Source organism: Perca flavescens, chromosome 12 (assembly GCF_004354835.1).
Source record: "Perca flavescens isolate YP-PL-M2 chromosome 12, PFLA_1.0, whole genome shotgun sequence".
NCBI classification, from domain to species: Eukaryota; Metazoa; Chordata; class Actinopteri; order Perciformes; family Percidae; genus Perca; species Perca flavescens.
In genome coordinates, this window is record NC_041342.1 from 3,619,554 (window position 1) to 3,636,583 (window position 17,030).

The following is a 17,030-nucleotide window of genomic DNA, read 5'->3' on the forward strand; positions in this document are numbered from 1 at the left end:
GCTATTATTGGAGGTGTTTTAATTTTTTTGATGAAAGAAACAAAAGCTCAGGTTAAGCTGTTGAACTATTTATATTTTCAACAAAGGGGGGTTTGATAAGCCAATTTATCCTGCATTAAGATAACTGATGATAGCAGAGGGTCGTCTCTTTTTATATTTTGTCCTAAAAAAAGAGTATATATACATTAATCCATATCCATTCCTGCGCCTTGAGGCTGGATGTGCTACTGATAGCCTCCAACAGATTGCTAAATTGACAAGGGGGGGAATTATGATAACGATGCCTTAATCAAATGGGACACAATTCTTTATCAATCAATAAAAGTAAAGAAATAAATAAATGTGCTGTTGCATGTCATGGTTTGTGTTGGGGGCCTTGGACGACGGTTCCCTCAGGCCCGTGGGGACTCATGGCAGGGGGAGATAAAAGCGAATCGGCTCCTGGACGCATCAGATAAAAGAGCAGCACGCTATCAGAGTACATTCAGGACAGCCTAAATGGTAGCAGGTACATCCTAATAACGGATTTTCCACACAGCTTTTTTCTTCTTCTTTTAGTCAAATACATTTATGAATTTAAATAATCGCATAAATTGTGTCAAATAAACTCGTGACATGGCAAAATACGGAGGAGGGCAGGCTGCGTCATTATGGATGTAAATGTGGATGATGTCGCACGTTTTTTTTAAGCCTAATGTTTAAAGAAAATAGCGAGCACCGTAATTAGTCACGACCTTTAAACAGACCTGTTGAAGCAGTAGTCACGACCATCATCCCACATCCTGTGCTTAACTATACACAGTCAGACATAATCCCTTTAAAGTTTTTTTGTAAAAAATATTTTAAGGTAACCTAAATTGTGCCAAGATTTTTGTTGTTAGGGAGCACAGCACTACTTTAAGTCAAAATTAAAGATAAAAAATTTGCAAATCAGTAGACCTAATTGGGGCTGATTTACGTTTTTGTAGTTGAAGGCATAATTAATGAATGTTACAAAAGTTTGACAAAATAAAACACTTTTTATTAAAAAGAAAAAAATATCAATTTCCTAAAGCAATAGTTGACACATATAAGTAAAATGAAGGGACCCTGTAGAGCCCCAGGGGAATATGATCCATTGAAAAAAAATATAGGAAATTACATTTTAAATATGTGACAAAATATAGTTTTAATCACAAAGCATGTACAGTGTCAAAATAAATCACAATTTGAACTTTAGAAAAGTGGAGTTGTTACATTGTTTTGATTGTCACAAATACTTAGGTCAAAATAAATGCAGTCAAGCCATTTTTTTATTTTTTATTTTGGAGAGTTTGTAAAATAGTTTTAGGTAGGGTTTAAATTCACATAGCCTACTTTGTGAATAAAAATATCCCTATTTAACCATAAATAACAAACATGCACAGAAACAAGTTGTGCTGGATTGGAATCTGTATAAATAGGCTAACTTTTTTATTAGTATCACAATATATATACTCTGAAATCTAGTTTCTAGCTATAGCGTAGACCTCTACTGGCTCTATTTGGTTTTAGATTTGCAAATTTATTGATTTGTCGTTGTAATCCAAGTCCCTTGCAGTGTCATATTGTTGAACAATAGTTTGCACTTATAGCAAATGAACCTCTAACCCTGTTATCTCATGTAGCCATTTTGATATGTTAAACTGCACTAAATACACACTGGCTATCCACCATGGGTTACAGTAAATCAGTAGTGTTTGCAGTGGTGAATTATGATCCATGGCTGCAGGAGAAATGGCTCTGTGCCATGCCTATCTTCCCAGTCAGCGCTGGTTACGTCGGGCCGGTACGATCCGGAGAGAAGCGGTGCTTTCCCGGGTCATGAGCCGCGTCACATGGTCCAGACTGAGTCCAGCCACTGCCTCCCCGTTCACCTGCAGAATTTCATCACCGATGCTAAGGAGACCTATGTAGGGGCCTTCGCCACCACCGTCACCCACTTTCTCTACATACACACCTGGGAGGGAAACAATAAGAGGAAGAAGGAAGACAGATGAAATAAAGGTGAAGGAATGGTTGGATAGTGTACGAACAAAGGGGCAAGTAGAATTTTAATAGAAAAAAAAAAGGTAAAACAGAAAAAGGAAGATAGAGGTTGCCTTTGTGTTTAGTGAATCATACATAACTGTAATAATTAACAAATCAGCTTTACCATGAGTAAAAGCATTAACAATTTTACATTTAAAAGAGTAAAGCCAAAGGCCAGTTTTTATCTGAAAAATTATATTTCAATTTAATTCTCTTCTATTCTCTTTTTTCTATTCTATTTTCAAGATAAACAACATATCATTGAAGAAGGGCCTGGCAGTTAGCTAGGGAAATAAAGTAACCACTGAAATGCAATAACTGCAAAACCTACAGTCTATAGTCTACATTTAAAGATTCCCATATTGTGAAAAGTGAGATTTCCATGTCTTTTTTATTATAAAGCAGGTTTAGGTGCTATATAAACACTGTCAAAGTATCACTAAATAAGTAACACTTAATCCAGAGAAATGCACACAGCCCGTATTCAGAAACAGTGCCTTTAAAACAGCTGTCAGGACTTCTGTAAGGTTGTTATGTCACAATATATAGGTAGAAAGTGTTGCTACAGTGTCAGTAGTCATTCCCCGACTGCAATGACGGTGCAGAGATGCAGACAGCGCAGATATGGAAGATGCAGAAACGCTTAAAGAGACAGGGGCGTTTCAGACAGAGGGTGAATAAAGGTTTATTCATTCAGACATTTTAAGAAAAATAATGTTGTTTTTTTTTAAACCTTAAAACATGTGAACATGTTCTAGTAGAAACCACAAATACAAGATTGTCCCTTTTAGAGACAATGTGGATTCAAAAAGTTACCTGTGTCTGGTCGACCTTTGCCCCTTGAGATGACAAAACCAAAGGGACCATTTGGTGGTCTGACGAGCTCTAGGAGGAGGGTCCCATCAGGGAAAGCATGGGTGACCCGGCCCACGGGACGTGCAATTCTGGAGGCAATTATATCTTCAACACTCAGGGCCTCAAGCTGAGGGCTATCAGGGCTGTAACAGGAGAGATTTAGCTCCCGTTATTAGAAAATGAATGAAGTAAACCCATGTAGGATGTGGTTTAATAGCATATGTTGTTTTTTTTCTTTCTCTCTGTCTTTCTCTCTACTTATATTTCTATGCCACTTACCTGGGCGCCAGGCCGTACGGTATCTGCACCTCTCCCAGTATTGTTGAGCGTTCTGTTCTTCTCTCTAAACTCTGCACAGAGGAGGCTTTGCGCAGTTGGGCCAGTGGCAGCACCTAGTGGCAAATAAATGGCACTGTAACAAATTGTGTTTTTTCATACTGGCAAAATTCACCAGTTTGGCTTTTGGAAGCATAACTTTTTGGTTCTAACACTCCTCTAAAACTAGCAAGTATGTGTTTGGCACCACACATACACATTATGCAGATAGACGCTGTGATTGTCTGAAACAGAAAGTTGTTTACATCTGTTTAGTGTACTCTTACAGCTGCCAAGAGGACAACAAGAATGGCTATCACAAAAAGTGTAAGAAAACAACATGAAATGCATTATCTGTGCTCCCATTATCAGGCAGAAAGGTTGGTAATACTTCAAAGCCTTGGTCCACTGTGGCAAATAAGTAGTAAAAGGTACTTCAAAGTGGAACTGGAAGTTTAAAGACATGTAAATAAGATGTTTTATCCCTACGGCCTTCCCTTTCTGAGGTAAAAATAACATCTATTTGATGTGGTGAAATAAAATCATAGACACACAGCAGCACAGCAGTCCTGAACAAACGTGGCCTGAACAATGTTTGCTACTCTTGCTCACCGTGTGCAGCGTTTGCAGCGAGGGTGTCCTCTGCATGCGATGGTCTGCGATGCTGTGCAGTGGTCTACGCGTGGGGCTTGGGGAAGCAGAGCAGACTCGGGGGGCAGCGGGTATACTGAGCTGTTCCATGCTGCTGGAGCGGCCTCCTTTCACCAGTCTGCCCACACTGTTCAGACCAATGGAGGAAAAGAAGCGACGCAGGAAGAGCTTTGGCCGTCCATCCAGCTTTCTGTACAAATAAAGTTAGACATATATATTTGACAGTGATAGAGACTCAAAATGTATTATTATAGACATAATTACATCCCCAACAAGGGATAGATTGTTTATGAAAAACTGTGAAATTATTATTTTTGCTTAAGTTTTATAATTCTACTATAAATGGCCTTAACAAGTAAGTGTCTTCATTACCAGAAGAGGGCAGGATTGTCTTGATATTCACAGAATATTTTTAATAATGACATCCTGTGGACTGTAGTAGGTCAGGGTTTTAATCCCCTAACTGCTAGCAGTCTGGCACGCTCAAGCCGTTTTGCAGCATGGTGGGGGCAAAGGATTTATTGCCTAAGCTACGACAAGAGCGTTGTTATCTTGGCTTACCTGGACCCGTCAGAGTTTTCCTCCCATATGGCCTCAGCTTTCAGATGTTCTGCTCTCAACAGCTCCGCTCTGAGGTCCTCAGCTCGCGCCATAGCCAGGCCACGCAGAGCAGGACGACACTCAGGACCAGAACCAAGATCACTCAGACCTGCTGGTAGAAAAGGATGTACTGAGTGGTTGTCAAATAATCATTCTCAGATATTATTTTCTATTCTATTCTATTGCATTAAATTCTGGTCTGTTCTGTTCTATCGTATTGTATTGTATTTTTTTTCCAATTCTATTATTATGTGAATTCCTTAATAAACTAATTTCAGTTTGTGATATTTGAACTTCTGCAGAAAGTAAAGTTCTAGGTCCAATTAAGTCCTGCATTTAAGTACAATTTTAAGGTCTTGTTCTTTACTTGATGAGTAGTTAAATGTTACTTTCTACCACTTTCTACATATACATGTATATAATTCATCGGGAATAATAATCCAATAACATAATATTCTATTCTACGTAATGATTACTTTTAATTTTTATATTTAAAGTGGCTATATGTAACTTTTAAATATTTCTGAAACTGTGTAATATTCCATCTCATGATCATAAATGACCTGTAACAGCAAACAAGTCTAACAGTGAAAAGAACACTATTTTTATATAGTTTTTATTAATCACAGAATGATTTACGGCAGGTAGCCAGCGCTACAGCAACACATTCAACACAAAAAAAGCCTGTTATTGTATCCAGCCAGGTAAACGGTAGCAGGAGATGTCTTCATGTAGGCCTAATTGTATTTTAATTTTATTTTATAAGTTATCTGCTGTAGTTATGGATGCTACTGGGGCAAAGAAGAAAATGAAACAAAGAACAACAGATGGAGACAATTACGGGATTGTAAATGATTCAAAAATGACCCTGAATTGCCCCTCAGGTATGTAATATGTCTTTTCATTCATAAAATAACTTTACAATGTGCAATGTCGTTGTATGCTATAGTACTCATTTAGTGCAGATGTTTTATTCCTTTTAGTCCGTGTTTGTGTTGGCCTATTTTCTTTTCCCTTGTCCCCCTGTACTTGTGTAAAGCGTCCTTGGGTTTCATGAAATGCACTATATAAATCAAAGTTATTACTTTTATGTTGGTTGCTACAACAAACTCTTAATGCTTTGGCTCATGACACAGGGACAATGATACACGGTTTAGCTCACAAGACATCCAAAGTAGGCTAATAGTTACCATTCACAACGTGTGGTAAAAACACTACCACTTTTGTCCAAAGGGGCCACTAAAATCAACACAAACTGAAAGTTACATATAGCCACTTTAAGTACATTTAGCTAATAATACTTAATTAAATGCACTTTTTACTATACTATTAGTATACAGTATTTTTATGGTGGCACTGCTAGTCAAGAATAGAGTACTTCTTTCCAGAATAGTAAATCCTGAATGATGATATCAGTATTATTCTATGATATGTAAATTACAGAAACTACAGGTACTGAAATCTCTATGTGACCTTCCAGGGTAAATTAAATCTATCTATGACTCTCATCCTCAATGACCACTCACCTGCGCCATCTGGAGTGGCATCCCAGACTTCAGCCGCTGGTAGGTCCGTGGTGAGCCGGGGTGGGGAGTACCTCAAGGTGGAGGGCCTGATATAGGGCACTGGGTTGCTTGTTGCAGGGGTCCCTTGGGCTACAGCTACCACACACTCCCTTCTTGCCTCTGGAGAGTCCAGCAGAGCAGAATGCTGGGGTCCTCCCTCACCTCCCTGATTTGAGGTAACCTGGAACTGTACTGTGGACTGACCTGCAGCAGAGCGGTTTCTTGTACTTGACTTCAGAGCTGACTTTATAGGCAGCAATGGGGGAGGTGATTCCCTCAATCCATCAGATGCCTCCAGCAAACGGGGCTCCAGAGCGACAGGGCTTTCTGGGGCAAAGGACACAGCTCTGCTCAAGTTGAGCCTGTTCCTGGGATTTGAGTTACGCCGCTGAGCCCAAGACGGACCGTAAGGGCCATGGCCAGACTCCAGCCGACTTTCTCCTTTCCTGCTCCTTCTCCTAAGTTTCCCAAACCCTGATGATTTCCACCCTGTGCTGCTCTCTTTATTTTCCCCTAGCACGAAAGCGCCAGCAAAAGTGACAGTTAGAGGAGCTTTAGGACGAGTGCTTGCCTCTGGCTTGTTATGAGGCACCCAGCGAGGAGACGCTTTCACCCGTGGGTCCTCAGGCTGCTGTGGTTCAGTGTTTTTTTGCTCTGGCGGTGATGAGACAGGCTGAGGCTCCCTGACTACAGAGCCACATGCCTCACATTTCTTCACCAGCACTATTATCTCTTTAATCACTGTTGTGGGTTCACCACTGACACCCGCAACTTCTTTCTTCTGTGAAGGAGGCATGGAGACACTTCGATGGCTTCTGCTCCTCTCTGAACCACTACTGCTAGAATCTGTATTACTTTCTTTACTCTTGGACTTGGGCAAGCCAGGCCTGCTACGCTGTCTCACTCTATCCAAGTACCGAGACTCTGCTTCTTTCTCCGATTCGTCCTCGAAGCGCACCCGTGTGGGTGAACAACCATACCGTCTGGATCGACAACCTTGGTCACCGGGGGAAGTGTCTCCTTGGTTGGGGACGAGGAGGGGACCAGATACAGTTTGAGCTGCGTGATCTTCTTTGGTTTGAACAGCTTTCTGCACTGGCGTTGAATTGGTAGACTCAACTTGCTGTTTTTTTCTGCAAGAAATAACACGTAAGTGCATATTACAGACATTTTAAAGCAAAATATTTTGTCTATAAGAGAGTTACATTTGTAAGCTAGTATCTTATGAAAGTGAAGCAAAACTGAAAATGAAAGTGAAACTGAATGTCAGCCCTAACAGCAACAGACCAGGTAGATAAAAGGCCTCTTCAAAATAACACATATATAATAATTTCTGGTGATTAAATAAACAAATGTCACGATAAATTGCAATGAGACATACAGTACATGTAGTGGCTACAGGTAGGTTTGCTGCACAGTTAGTGTAGGATCCAATGCAAATGCTCCTAATTCGAAATTAAGGGAATGCATCCTGCTGCTATAAGGTAGCCTGGCATTGCCAGACTAATTCGCAAATGCATATGCATCAATTTCCAAGGGGCATTATCAACTGTGCAGACCATGCCTACCATAGACTGTATAAAATAGCTCAGGACGCAATTAGATAGACCTACAACCCACAGCAACGAAACAACGAGCAGGTTGAGGAAGTGCTTATGGTCCGTTTTGAAGCAGGAAAAACAAATCGCGGACAAATTACAGCTACACAATAGCCTACACTAAAATGTGTGTCTGAAAACATTGTAGGTGAGTTATAGGCAATACAGTAAATAATCTTGATTGATATTTGATCAGTGCTGACTAGTTTGAATTTAGTCTATATCGACGACGTTTCATTTCCGGGATTGTTCTGGTGCTCATTTTGGCCGGATGTCTGTCACCTTCCGTTTTCTTTGTGTTGGAATTTTAAACTCCGGTCAATTTATGAGGACTATGGTTAACTGCTCCTCAGATCTCTGCGAGGTAAATCCAGACAGCTAGCTAGACTATCTGTCCAATCTGAGTTAAAAACAAAACTTTTGATAACAACTTTTCCACACACGTTCCAACAAAACAAGTTCCTTTCTGTGGCTATTTTACAGCGGCACCGTTGCTCCGTCCGGGGAGAAGATAAACTGATTGTGATTGGTTTAAAGAAATGCCAATAAACCAGTACACGTTTTTCTCTCATCCCGGAATGCTGTGTGGACTAGCCAGACCCTCCTCCGCGGTGCTGTGCAGGAAGGTCTGGCAATGCGAGACTAGTTTGAAATTGATACAAGTTTTGTAAGCCTGGTAAGTTGCAGTGGAAGAAGAATGCGAGTTACATTCAGTAACTTTGTTCAGTAACTACATTCAAACATGACGCTACTCTGTCAATCATAATCTTAAACCGGCTCCACATGAGGTAATTAGTTGTTGTTAGTGATTGGTCCGTCCAGAGCCTGGTCAGCTGTATTTCTGTCTGAACAGGGAGGAGCCAGATGTATCTGCCAGAGCAAATGAAACATGAGCAGGGCAGATTTGTCTGCTTCCCAGGCTAGATATAAGGGGATTTCAGCAAACAAAACTGTGTGACGTATACACTATTACATGAACAGAATGACACCAAACATTTTCTCAACATTGTAATTACAAAGCAGGTCAGGTTCCAAAGCTTCAACTTATTTTCAGTTATGCAACATTAGCTTTGCTAAAACATGCCATGTGCAAGTGAAGACATGCAGAGAGGAAGATGAGGATGGAAAGCTGAGGGATAAACAGATAAAGGAAACTAAAAGAGAGAGACAGTGATAGCATCAAAGCAGCTTGCATAAAAGTTATTAACTTGTCATAAATGGAACTTGTTATCACACCACTGATTCTGTGGTTGCAAAACTGCACACACATAAGTGGGACATTCACAGTCTCTAACATCTAACTTGTGAATATGCCAAAGAGGTCATAGCCCATGTAAGTAGATACTTACACGGTGGATCGCTGATCAGAATGGGAGCGCCTGCAGGGGCGATCGCCTTTAATGTGATTGGAGCGAGCCTTGAGTCGTGCTCGCTCCAGAAGAAGCTTGGCTTGCTCATGTCTTGGGCTCAGAGGATGTTCATCACTGATTACAAGAAGTGACCTGATGATCGAGAGGAAGATGAAATTAGAAAAAATAAAAAATTATTTAGACGGTGAGAACAGCAAGGGAATGTATAGAGTTGAATGTGATGGTTATATCGCCATCTGTTTGAGTGAAATGTTATATCTGATGAAGTCTTTACATGTGCAAAGCTTATGGTGTGTTGTGACATATCCAGCAACATCATATTCCCAGCGGATTGACTTAACATTGAGTAAATCAAGCTGCGTGTCCTAAGCTGTTTTATATAATATAGACTGGGGCGTGGCTCTAGCGGTGAGCAGCAGAGAGAAACGTCATCCTTCCATCTATCCTTATGCCCAGCAGCTAAGCTCTGCATTGTGCTTCATCGTCTGTAGTCGTCTTTATCCCCTGGCCCAGTGATAAAGATAGCATGATACACCAGCCATGTGGATTATCCTTGTAGTGGACTGAATGTGATTCATTCTCTCCTGGGTGTCAGGAGAAGAACATATTGTGTTTCCATAGATTATATTTTGTCATGTAATTTTTTTGTATCCCAATTTGTATAATTAGCAGCCTGTTTTGGTACCTCATGCAGCTGTTTTATTCTGCAGTTAATAATGATGATGACCATAATGCACTCTATAATAATAATAATATGGCCTCTAAAACATTGCCACCATTGCAAAAGATAAACTGAAAACCTGATCAAGTAATGAGCCAAACTTTATGTTTAACACATTTATTTATCTATCTATCTATTCATTTTGTTTCACTTACTTAAAATCAAATTATGGCTGGAAGAAATAGTCAAACTTCCTCACGTGGAGAGAATACAGTTCTCGCTATCAAACAAACTAAAACTGTTCAACAGGATTTGGCATCCCTTTCTCCAATACACTGAACTCAGACTGAATAGTTGTATAATATTGATGACTCCGTTTGGAGTTACATGATGTAAAGACCCGGGAAAGGTTGGTGAGATAAGGGGGTAGCTGTGTATATGTCATTTTTTTGTTTTGTTTTTGTTTCTAACTCTAAAGTGAGGACAAATTTGTAAATTTGTTTTTAATGATAACACTTATGGGTGAAGTATGACTGCTTCAAGTGTGGCCTGAAGTTTTTGTCTGGGGACTCATCCACAATTATTACAAGGTTTTAAGACTTTATCTCTACTCACAAAGTATCATAAATACACAAAAGTGAATATCAGCTTCATCAATATACTGTATTTGATATTTATATTTCTTTCTGAATATATTACATTTGTATGAGTTGTTTATGATATTGTTTATATATTTGTTTGAAACTCCAGCTGCTTCAATCGAGGAAAATACAATAGACTCTAAATTCCCACAAGTGTAGCTGTAGAGTGGAATTCATAAGGAGAGGCTATAAATTGTGCATATAGGAGTTGTATGTCACCACCCCTGCCAAGTACATAAAGAAGCTTTGAATTGCTCACCTCAAATATGGTTCAAGTTCTTGAGCAAGAATGGCTGAGTCTGAGCTGTCTGAACCCCCATGAGCACCTGGGACTGGCATAACACAGAGAGGAAAAGTACATATCACAGCAGATCTGATATGAATACAATGTGGATGTAAAAGCTTTAAAAGTGATCCAAATGTTTTATGCCCACAAAACCTGGATTTACTGTCTTTGTTTCCCTCTATATTTAGCTAACCTAGTGTATTATTCTAATTTAGGGTTCTGTTCCTAGTAAGTGTCTCATGTAGTGCTTGTTTAGGGGAAACACTACTGCCAAGAAAGCCATCAGCTATAATGTAGCCTCGCATTGCCAGACTTATCTCAACAGCGCTGTGTCAGCGATGCAGTATGGTCTGGCTACACAGCCTATCTATTGTAACCTGACTCCACCAGATGGATTGCTTCACATTTGCTCGGCATATCCATCTGGGAACTTTCCGTTGGAGAACTTTTGGGAAGGGGCAAAAATACTGGTTAGCTGATTGGATAAACCATCTGTCTATCACTTATGTTGGTGATAGACGGGCCAAATCAACCAATCAGATCAACAAAGTGTATGAAACTACAACCACAAGCCCCTGCTGCTGCAGGCAAAGCATAGCTCTTTAGCTCAGCAAGCAAGCAACATGTCGGTAAAGGATATTTGTTTGTGTAACGAGAATTTACGAATAAAAGACACCATTTCAGGTTCCCGGTCCATATTCCAAAAGAAAGATCCAAGAGAAAAAAGCATTAGTGAGCAGCTAACAGAATTAGGGCTACCACTGGCTGAAAATACTGGTTAGCTGATTGGATAAACCATCTGTCTATCACCACCTAAACCCACCTCAAAACCAACGCTGATTGGCCCGGTCGTTTGGCGAACGGCTCCAAATTTTCTCTATCTCAAGATGCCAGACTGATCTGTAAGTGGAAAACTGGCGCTCGCAAGATCAGGACAGTCTCACGAGGCTATATCTATTGTGGGATAAGAGAAAAAAAGGCTCTGGCTTGTTTGTATTTCTTTAAACCAATCACAACCGTCTTGGGGCGATGCTAAGCCCCTATAGCGGAGATAGCGAGAGGGGAGGGGCATCCGGCGTGGGCTTTATCCCAGCAATGTACATCCGTTGTGCCAGCAGGGACATTGGTTGGTATTAAAATAATTGGGTCTTAGTAAGATCACAAGGATTTTCATAAACCTTCATACCATTACATCCAGTGACAGTCTCATAGGTTATCCCTGACTGATCCTTAATGTCAGTCACAAAAACAACACAGGTTACGCAACCGCTGAAAGACAGATAAACGCAGATTTCCCAGAGACAAGAGGGAAACATCACCTGATCATCATGGATTTACCCATCTGGATTGCACTGACTGTACTGTTATTGACACACTCAGACACGCACACACGGGACACATATACAGTATCACAAATACATAGTATGGGAAAATACAAAGTCTGTCACCTAACATGATTACAAAGACATCCATTAGCACACAGATAGAGCTACAAAAGCAGGGACACTTCCCCCACCGCTTTGACTGCTAATAATAGCAACATCCTCATGCACATCTGCACATCTGACATCTGTTCAACACTGGGAATCAGCCAGGTTACATACAGCATTTCTATAACATTATTGGTAGACAGACAAAGGCTTTCATAAGGAACTTTGAGTGGTTGCAAAAGCTGGCAAGTATTCTAAGCAGACAAATGTGTTAACATTATGAAAAAGCTTTATAATGTTTTTTGGGAGGGATGAATTTCCTGTCTCCACTCTGTAACAGCAACAGACGACCTGACCAACGAACAACATTTACTACACTGCCCAAAGAAGTGAAAATGACTGTTTAAAAAGAATAAACCGAATCTTTCATTTAACTTTTGTGGACTGTTGTCTAACGTATATATAAATATACAGGTATGCCTCTTTCTGCTGGGTTTTTTCGGTTGTTTTATTTTAACTTACACAACAGAATGTAATAGATTGTTACGGCTCAGAGTCAGACAGTTAAATGTCACAGTCAGAGGCTTTACAACACTTTGTCAGTAATCTTTTATGTAATGCAATCCTTTTTTCAACACCTCAAGATGAGGAGGGGGATCTTATCATTGACTCGGCCCCAAGTTGGTCTCTGAAACCCTTAAAGATCCCATGGCATGAACATTTCACTTTATGAGGTTTTTTAACATAAATATGCATTCCCCCAGCCTGAATATGGTACCCCAGTGGCTAGAAATGGTGATAGGTGTAAACAGAGCCCTGAGTATCCTGCTCTGCCTTTGAGAAAATGAAAGCTCAGATGGGCCGATCTGGAATCTTCTCCTTATGAGGTCATAAGGAGCAAGGTTACCTCCCCTTTCTCTGCTTTGCCCGCCCAGTGAATTTGGCCCACCCATGAGAAAGAGACATCATGGCTTTCAAACGAGCAAAGTGGCAGTTGGTCAAGGACACACCCCACCCTCCACCTTGCCCCCTTCCCCCCCCTTCCTCAATCCTCAATGGAATTTAAAGCTACAGACACAGAAATGGCCCATCTTAAAAGGAACACGCCGACTTATTGGGAATTTAGCTTATTCACCGTAACCCCCAGAGTTAGACAAGTCGATACATACCCTTCTCATCTCCGTGCGTGCTGTAAGGCTGTCTGACGGCTCCAGCGGCATCAGGCCAGCACAGAACATGCAGGTGAATGGTTCCAGTAATCCTACTGCTCCGAATAAGTGACAAAATAACGCCAACATGTTCCTATTTACATGTTGTGATTTATAGAGTCACAGCGTGTACAAAAAACAACGTAACATGAGACACGGCCGTCTTCTAACCGTAAACAAACCGGGAACTATATTCTCAGGTGGAAGAATATAGTACTTGGGCGGAGTGATATGCTCGCAGCAAGCCTGTCTGAGAATATAGTTCCCGGTTTGTTTACTGTTAGAAGATGGCTGTGTCTCATGTTACGTTGTTTTTTGTACACGCTGTGACTCTACAAATCACAACATGTAAATAGGAACATGTTGGTGTTATTTTGTCACTTTTGTCACAATTGGGAGCAGTAGGCTAGTTGGAACCAGTTACCTGCAGGATCTGTGCTAGGCTAAGCTAACGCTGGAACCGTCAGGCAGTGTTACAGCACACACGGAGATGAGAAGTGTATGTATCGACTTGTCTTACTCTGGGGGTTACGGTGAATAAGCTAAATTCCCAATAAGTCGGCGTGTTCCTTTAAGGAAAGTTCATTGTGGGACTGGCTCTAGTGGCTGTAATTCTGCACCAAGGCTGAATTTCGGGAAAGAGACTTCAGATACAGAATTAGGGGACCACTAAGGCCTATATAAAAGCATCCAAAAAGCAGCATGTCATAGGACCTTTAAGTCAAGCTTTTTTTCAAGCCTTATTTATTATACTTATTTATCTGCAAAGTTTTCACATTTAACTACATACCATTTTCCTTAACAGACTTACCTTTACAATCCACTCTGCATGTTGTGTCTCCATAATAGCCGTCACTTTCTGCCTCACTCTGCTCTTTCTCCTCTCTGCAGTTTTGTTGTCTTTCCCTTAACTTTGCATAAGCTCTCTGCTTCACCTTCAATTTCTCATCAGCAGAGAGTACATCACTTTGTGAAGACATGCTCTCCCAGCTGTCTGAACTGCACAGTCCTTTGGCTAGGTCAGCATCTAACTCCTTCTGCTCACACCTGTCCAGGTAGCACTCCACGCTGTCCGAGTGTTTGAATTCCGAGGATGCTTCACTATCATCCATCACAATTCCCACATCATTCCTGGTGCCCTTTTCGGCTGGTTTAGACTTCCTTTGAGGCTCTGCCAGCGCTTCTGTCTGAGTATGGTCCTTCAAAGGTAAGGTGGTGGGTGTGTTGTTAGGACCAACCCCATTTAGAAGCAATGTTTCAGGGCGTGCCACTCTCCAGAAGCCCTTGGGTGGTGCCCAGTGTCTGGTTGTCGTGGAAGACGTGGAAGAAGAAATGGAAGAGAGCATAGGTAGAGGAGGAGGAGGGGATGGGTCATCCTTACTGCTGCTTGAGTTATCAGACAGAAGACTCTCCAGACTGGTGCCCTCCCCGAGCCCACAAAGCTGGCCTGTCAGAAAACTGACCTGGTCCTCTGTTCTCTCTGACCTCTCGTCCTCAGCTTCCTCTCCCTCCTCGAACACCTTCTCTCCTCGTGCTTCAGCTGGAGGGCTGTGGATCTGGAAGCTGACTTGCACCTCTACCTCCTCCTCTTCATCACTACTGCTCAAGTTCTTTGCAGCGCCTGATCGCCACGAGAGGGCAGGCAGAGACACCGGACCCTTTCCTCTGGGCCTCTGTCTGAGAAGGACTTCAGATGAAATCTGCCCAGTTGGACTGCTCACTAAGACCTCTGTTTCCAACCTTTCTCTTTCTTTCTCTCGATCTCTCCCTCTTGTCCTTCTCTGTGTGAGTGACTTCACCTTGGTCTGTAGTGCATGCACAGCAGAACTCTGAGGAGGAGGAAGTTGGGTGCCCAGAGGGGGTGCTGGGAACACAGGTTCAGGGACAGGGCCAGTGATGAGTCCCCAATTAATGGGAATCCCAGTAGGTAAAGGGGAACTGGATTTTGCTTGGATCTTATCAACCACCTTCTCTTCCTCCATTGGCCGGTCATGCACAGAGTAGCCCAGACAGATCCTTTAGATAAAAAAGGGAGGTTTTGTATATGCATGAGGACAAAACCATGTCTCTTACATCTGTTCTACATCTCTGTTACCAGCAACTTTCTCTCTGATCTGCCTGGTGAGGAGATATGTAATGTGGATTCAGTCATGTTGACTTATCCACTGATTACTTCGCAGTGCACAGGATAATCCTCTAGAATGAAAATAAGCAACTGCTGCCTGCAACTGAGCCCCTGTTTGTTGTCACGCAAAATCAACAATATGCATGAAACAAAACTGTCTCTATGAAATGAGTTATACATATTCAATAAAAAAGCAGAGAAGAAAATAATTATTCAGCCTTAAGAAATTTACATAATCAAAGATTTTGTGTCATAGCACCTCGCAATAGGCCAATACAACATATCATACGTGAACAAAGTAACCTTCAAAACACATTCACTTAAGCCATATTTAGTTACATAAATGGGCTAACACACACAGTGAATAGTGTAGGCTACCTGAATATTTAGTGAAGATGGTGTCCTTTAAAACGGAGTTCCAGCGTTGACCATGGTAAGAATGTTATCATATAGATTCTGGTGGAACTGCACAACTATAAGTTACCATCCATTCTAAAACCTGCGCCATCCGTGCAGATATGCAGCGCGCATCCTCAGGTCGGTCGCCAACATACTCGAGAAGAAGGAGAAACTTTCATCTTCCGATAAAAAGGGAAACCAAATGCATGCACCATCTCTCAATGTTTCTCCAGATCCTTGTGTTGTGCTTCCACTCACTGTCTACACTGCTCCTGGTCCAGGAAGTGTCAGGCGAGCCAGCGGCATCTCAATCATGATTGGTCCGATAATCCCTTCAGAAATCAGTGGGATTAGACAAAAATGGAATACAAAAAAATGCCTGCTTTGATTTCGTCCATTTCTAAAGAACCCGTTGCAGAGTGAGCTCGTTGCGTAAGTAAGCATTCACACACACACACACACACACACACACACACACACACACACACACACACACACACACACACACACACACACACACCCCGACTCCCATGCGCTAAACCAATGAAAAAATATAAAAATGGGCTTCAGCGAGATACCCACAACTGTCGTTCCTGAGATAATGATATGGTTATACGTTTTTAAGAATATAGCCTTATTTTAAATCGTAAAAACATCTGTCGGCTGATTCTTATTTGTCAATACGTCATCCCTCCCTCTATCTCAGTTCATCCAAATCTGTCTCTCTCTCCCTCTATTTCTATCTCTCTCTGATTTCATACACGCTTGTGCACACACACACACACACACACACTCACACACACACACACACACACACACACACACACACACACACACACACACACACACACACACACACACACACACACACACACACACATGTGCTCCTGCACAGTCCGCCTAATTGGGACAATGTTCTACTTGCCAGTTGTCACAATCCCCAGATGTGAACCAACCGGATCCGACTCGACTCTGGCACATGCTGCTCCGTTTTGGTGTTGTGGCTGTGCATGCGGCCCAATGTCCGTAGAGGGCGCCATTAGGTTGCACACATAGTTTACACACCACACTTTACATTAACAAACATTATGGATTAGTTTAAGCCACTATTATGTCCTGAACCTAATATTCCCTCAACATTTTTGCACAGCCTGCATAAACCATACAGCCTTTTCTTATTGTTAAACAGTTTGTAAATATTTGTTTAAATGATCTATAGGCCTATATGTTTTATTGTAATATTTCTATTTTCTATAGTACAGTTCTTAACGGTGACA

At 41.5% G+C, this 17,030-nt stretch overlaps 1 protein-coding gene across 1 annotated transcript; it reads right to left on the reverse strand.

Moving 5' to 3' along the window:
- Nucleotides 1–1,246: 1,246 nt before the first annotated feature.
- On the reverse strand, nt 1,247–16,120 carry si:ch211-13f8.1 (uncharacterized). Its single transcript, XM_028592395.1, has 10 exons — nt 15,733–16,120; nt 14,041–15,245; nt 10,565–10,637; nt 8,983–9,135; nt 5,997–7,168; nt 4,432–4,579; nt 3,832–4,060; nt 3,184–3,296; nt 2,866–3,047; nt 1,247–1,978 (listed from the first exon to the last, which is right to left on the reverse strand). The coding sequence occupies exons 2-10, from the start codon at nt 15,209–15,211 to the stop codon at nt 1,785–1,787; spliced, it is 3,435 nt and encodes a 1,144-aa protein (XP_028448196.1). The 5' UTR covers nt 15,212–15,245; nt 15,733–16,120; the 3' UTR covers nt 1,247–1,784.
- Between the last annotated feature and the right edge of the window lie 910 nt (nt 16,121–17,030).

What these genes read in the sequence shown, in the direction of transcription:
- si:ch211-13f8.1 (XM_028592395.1), bottom strand. Translation starts at nt 15,211, where the DNA reads ATGGAGGAAGAGAAGGTGGTTGATAAGATCCAAGCAAAATCCAGTTCC. An exon ending in ATGCAGAGTGGATTGTAAAG is followed by an intron (nt 10,638 to 14,040) that starts GTAAGTCTGTTA and finishes GTGTTATGCCAG; the next exon opens with TCCCAGGTGCTCATGGGGGT. An exon ending in CCGTACGGCCTGGCGCCCAG is followed by an intron (nt 3,048 to 3,183) that starts GTAAGTGGCATA and finishes CTCCTGTTACAG; the next exon opens with CCCTGATAGCCCTCAGCTTG.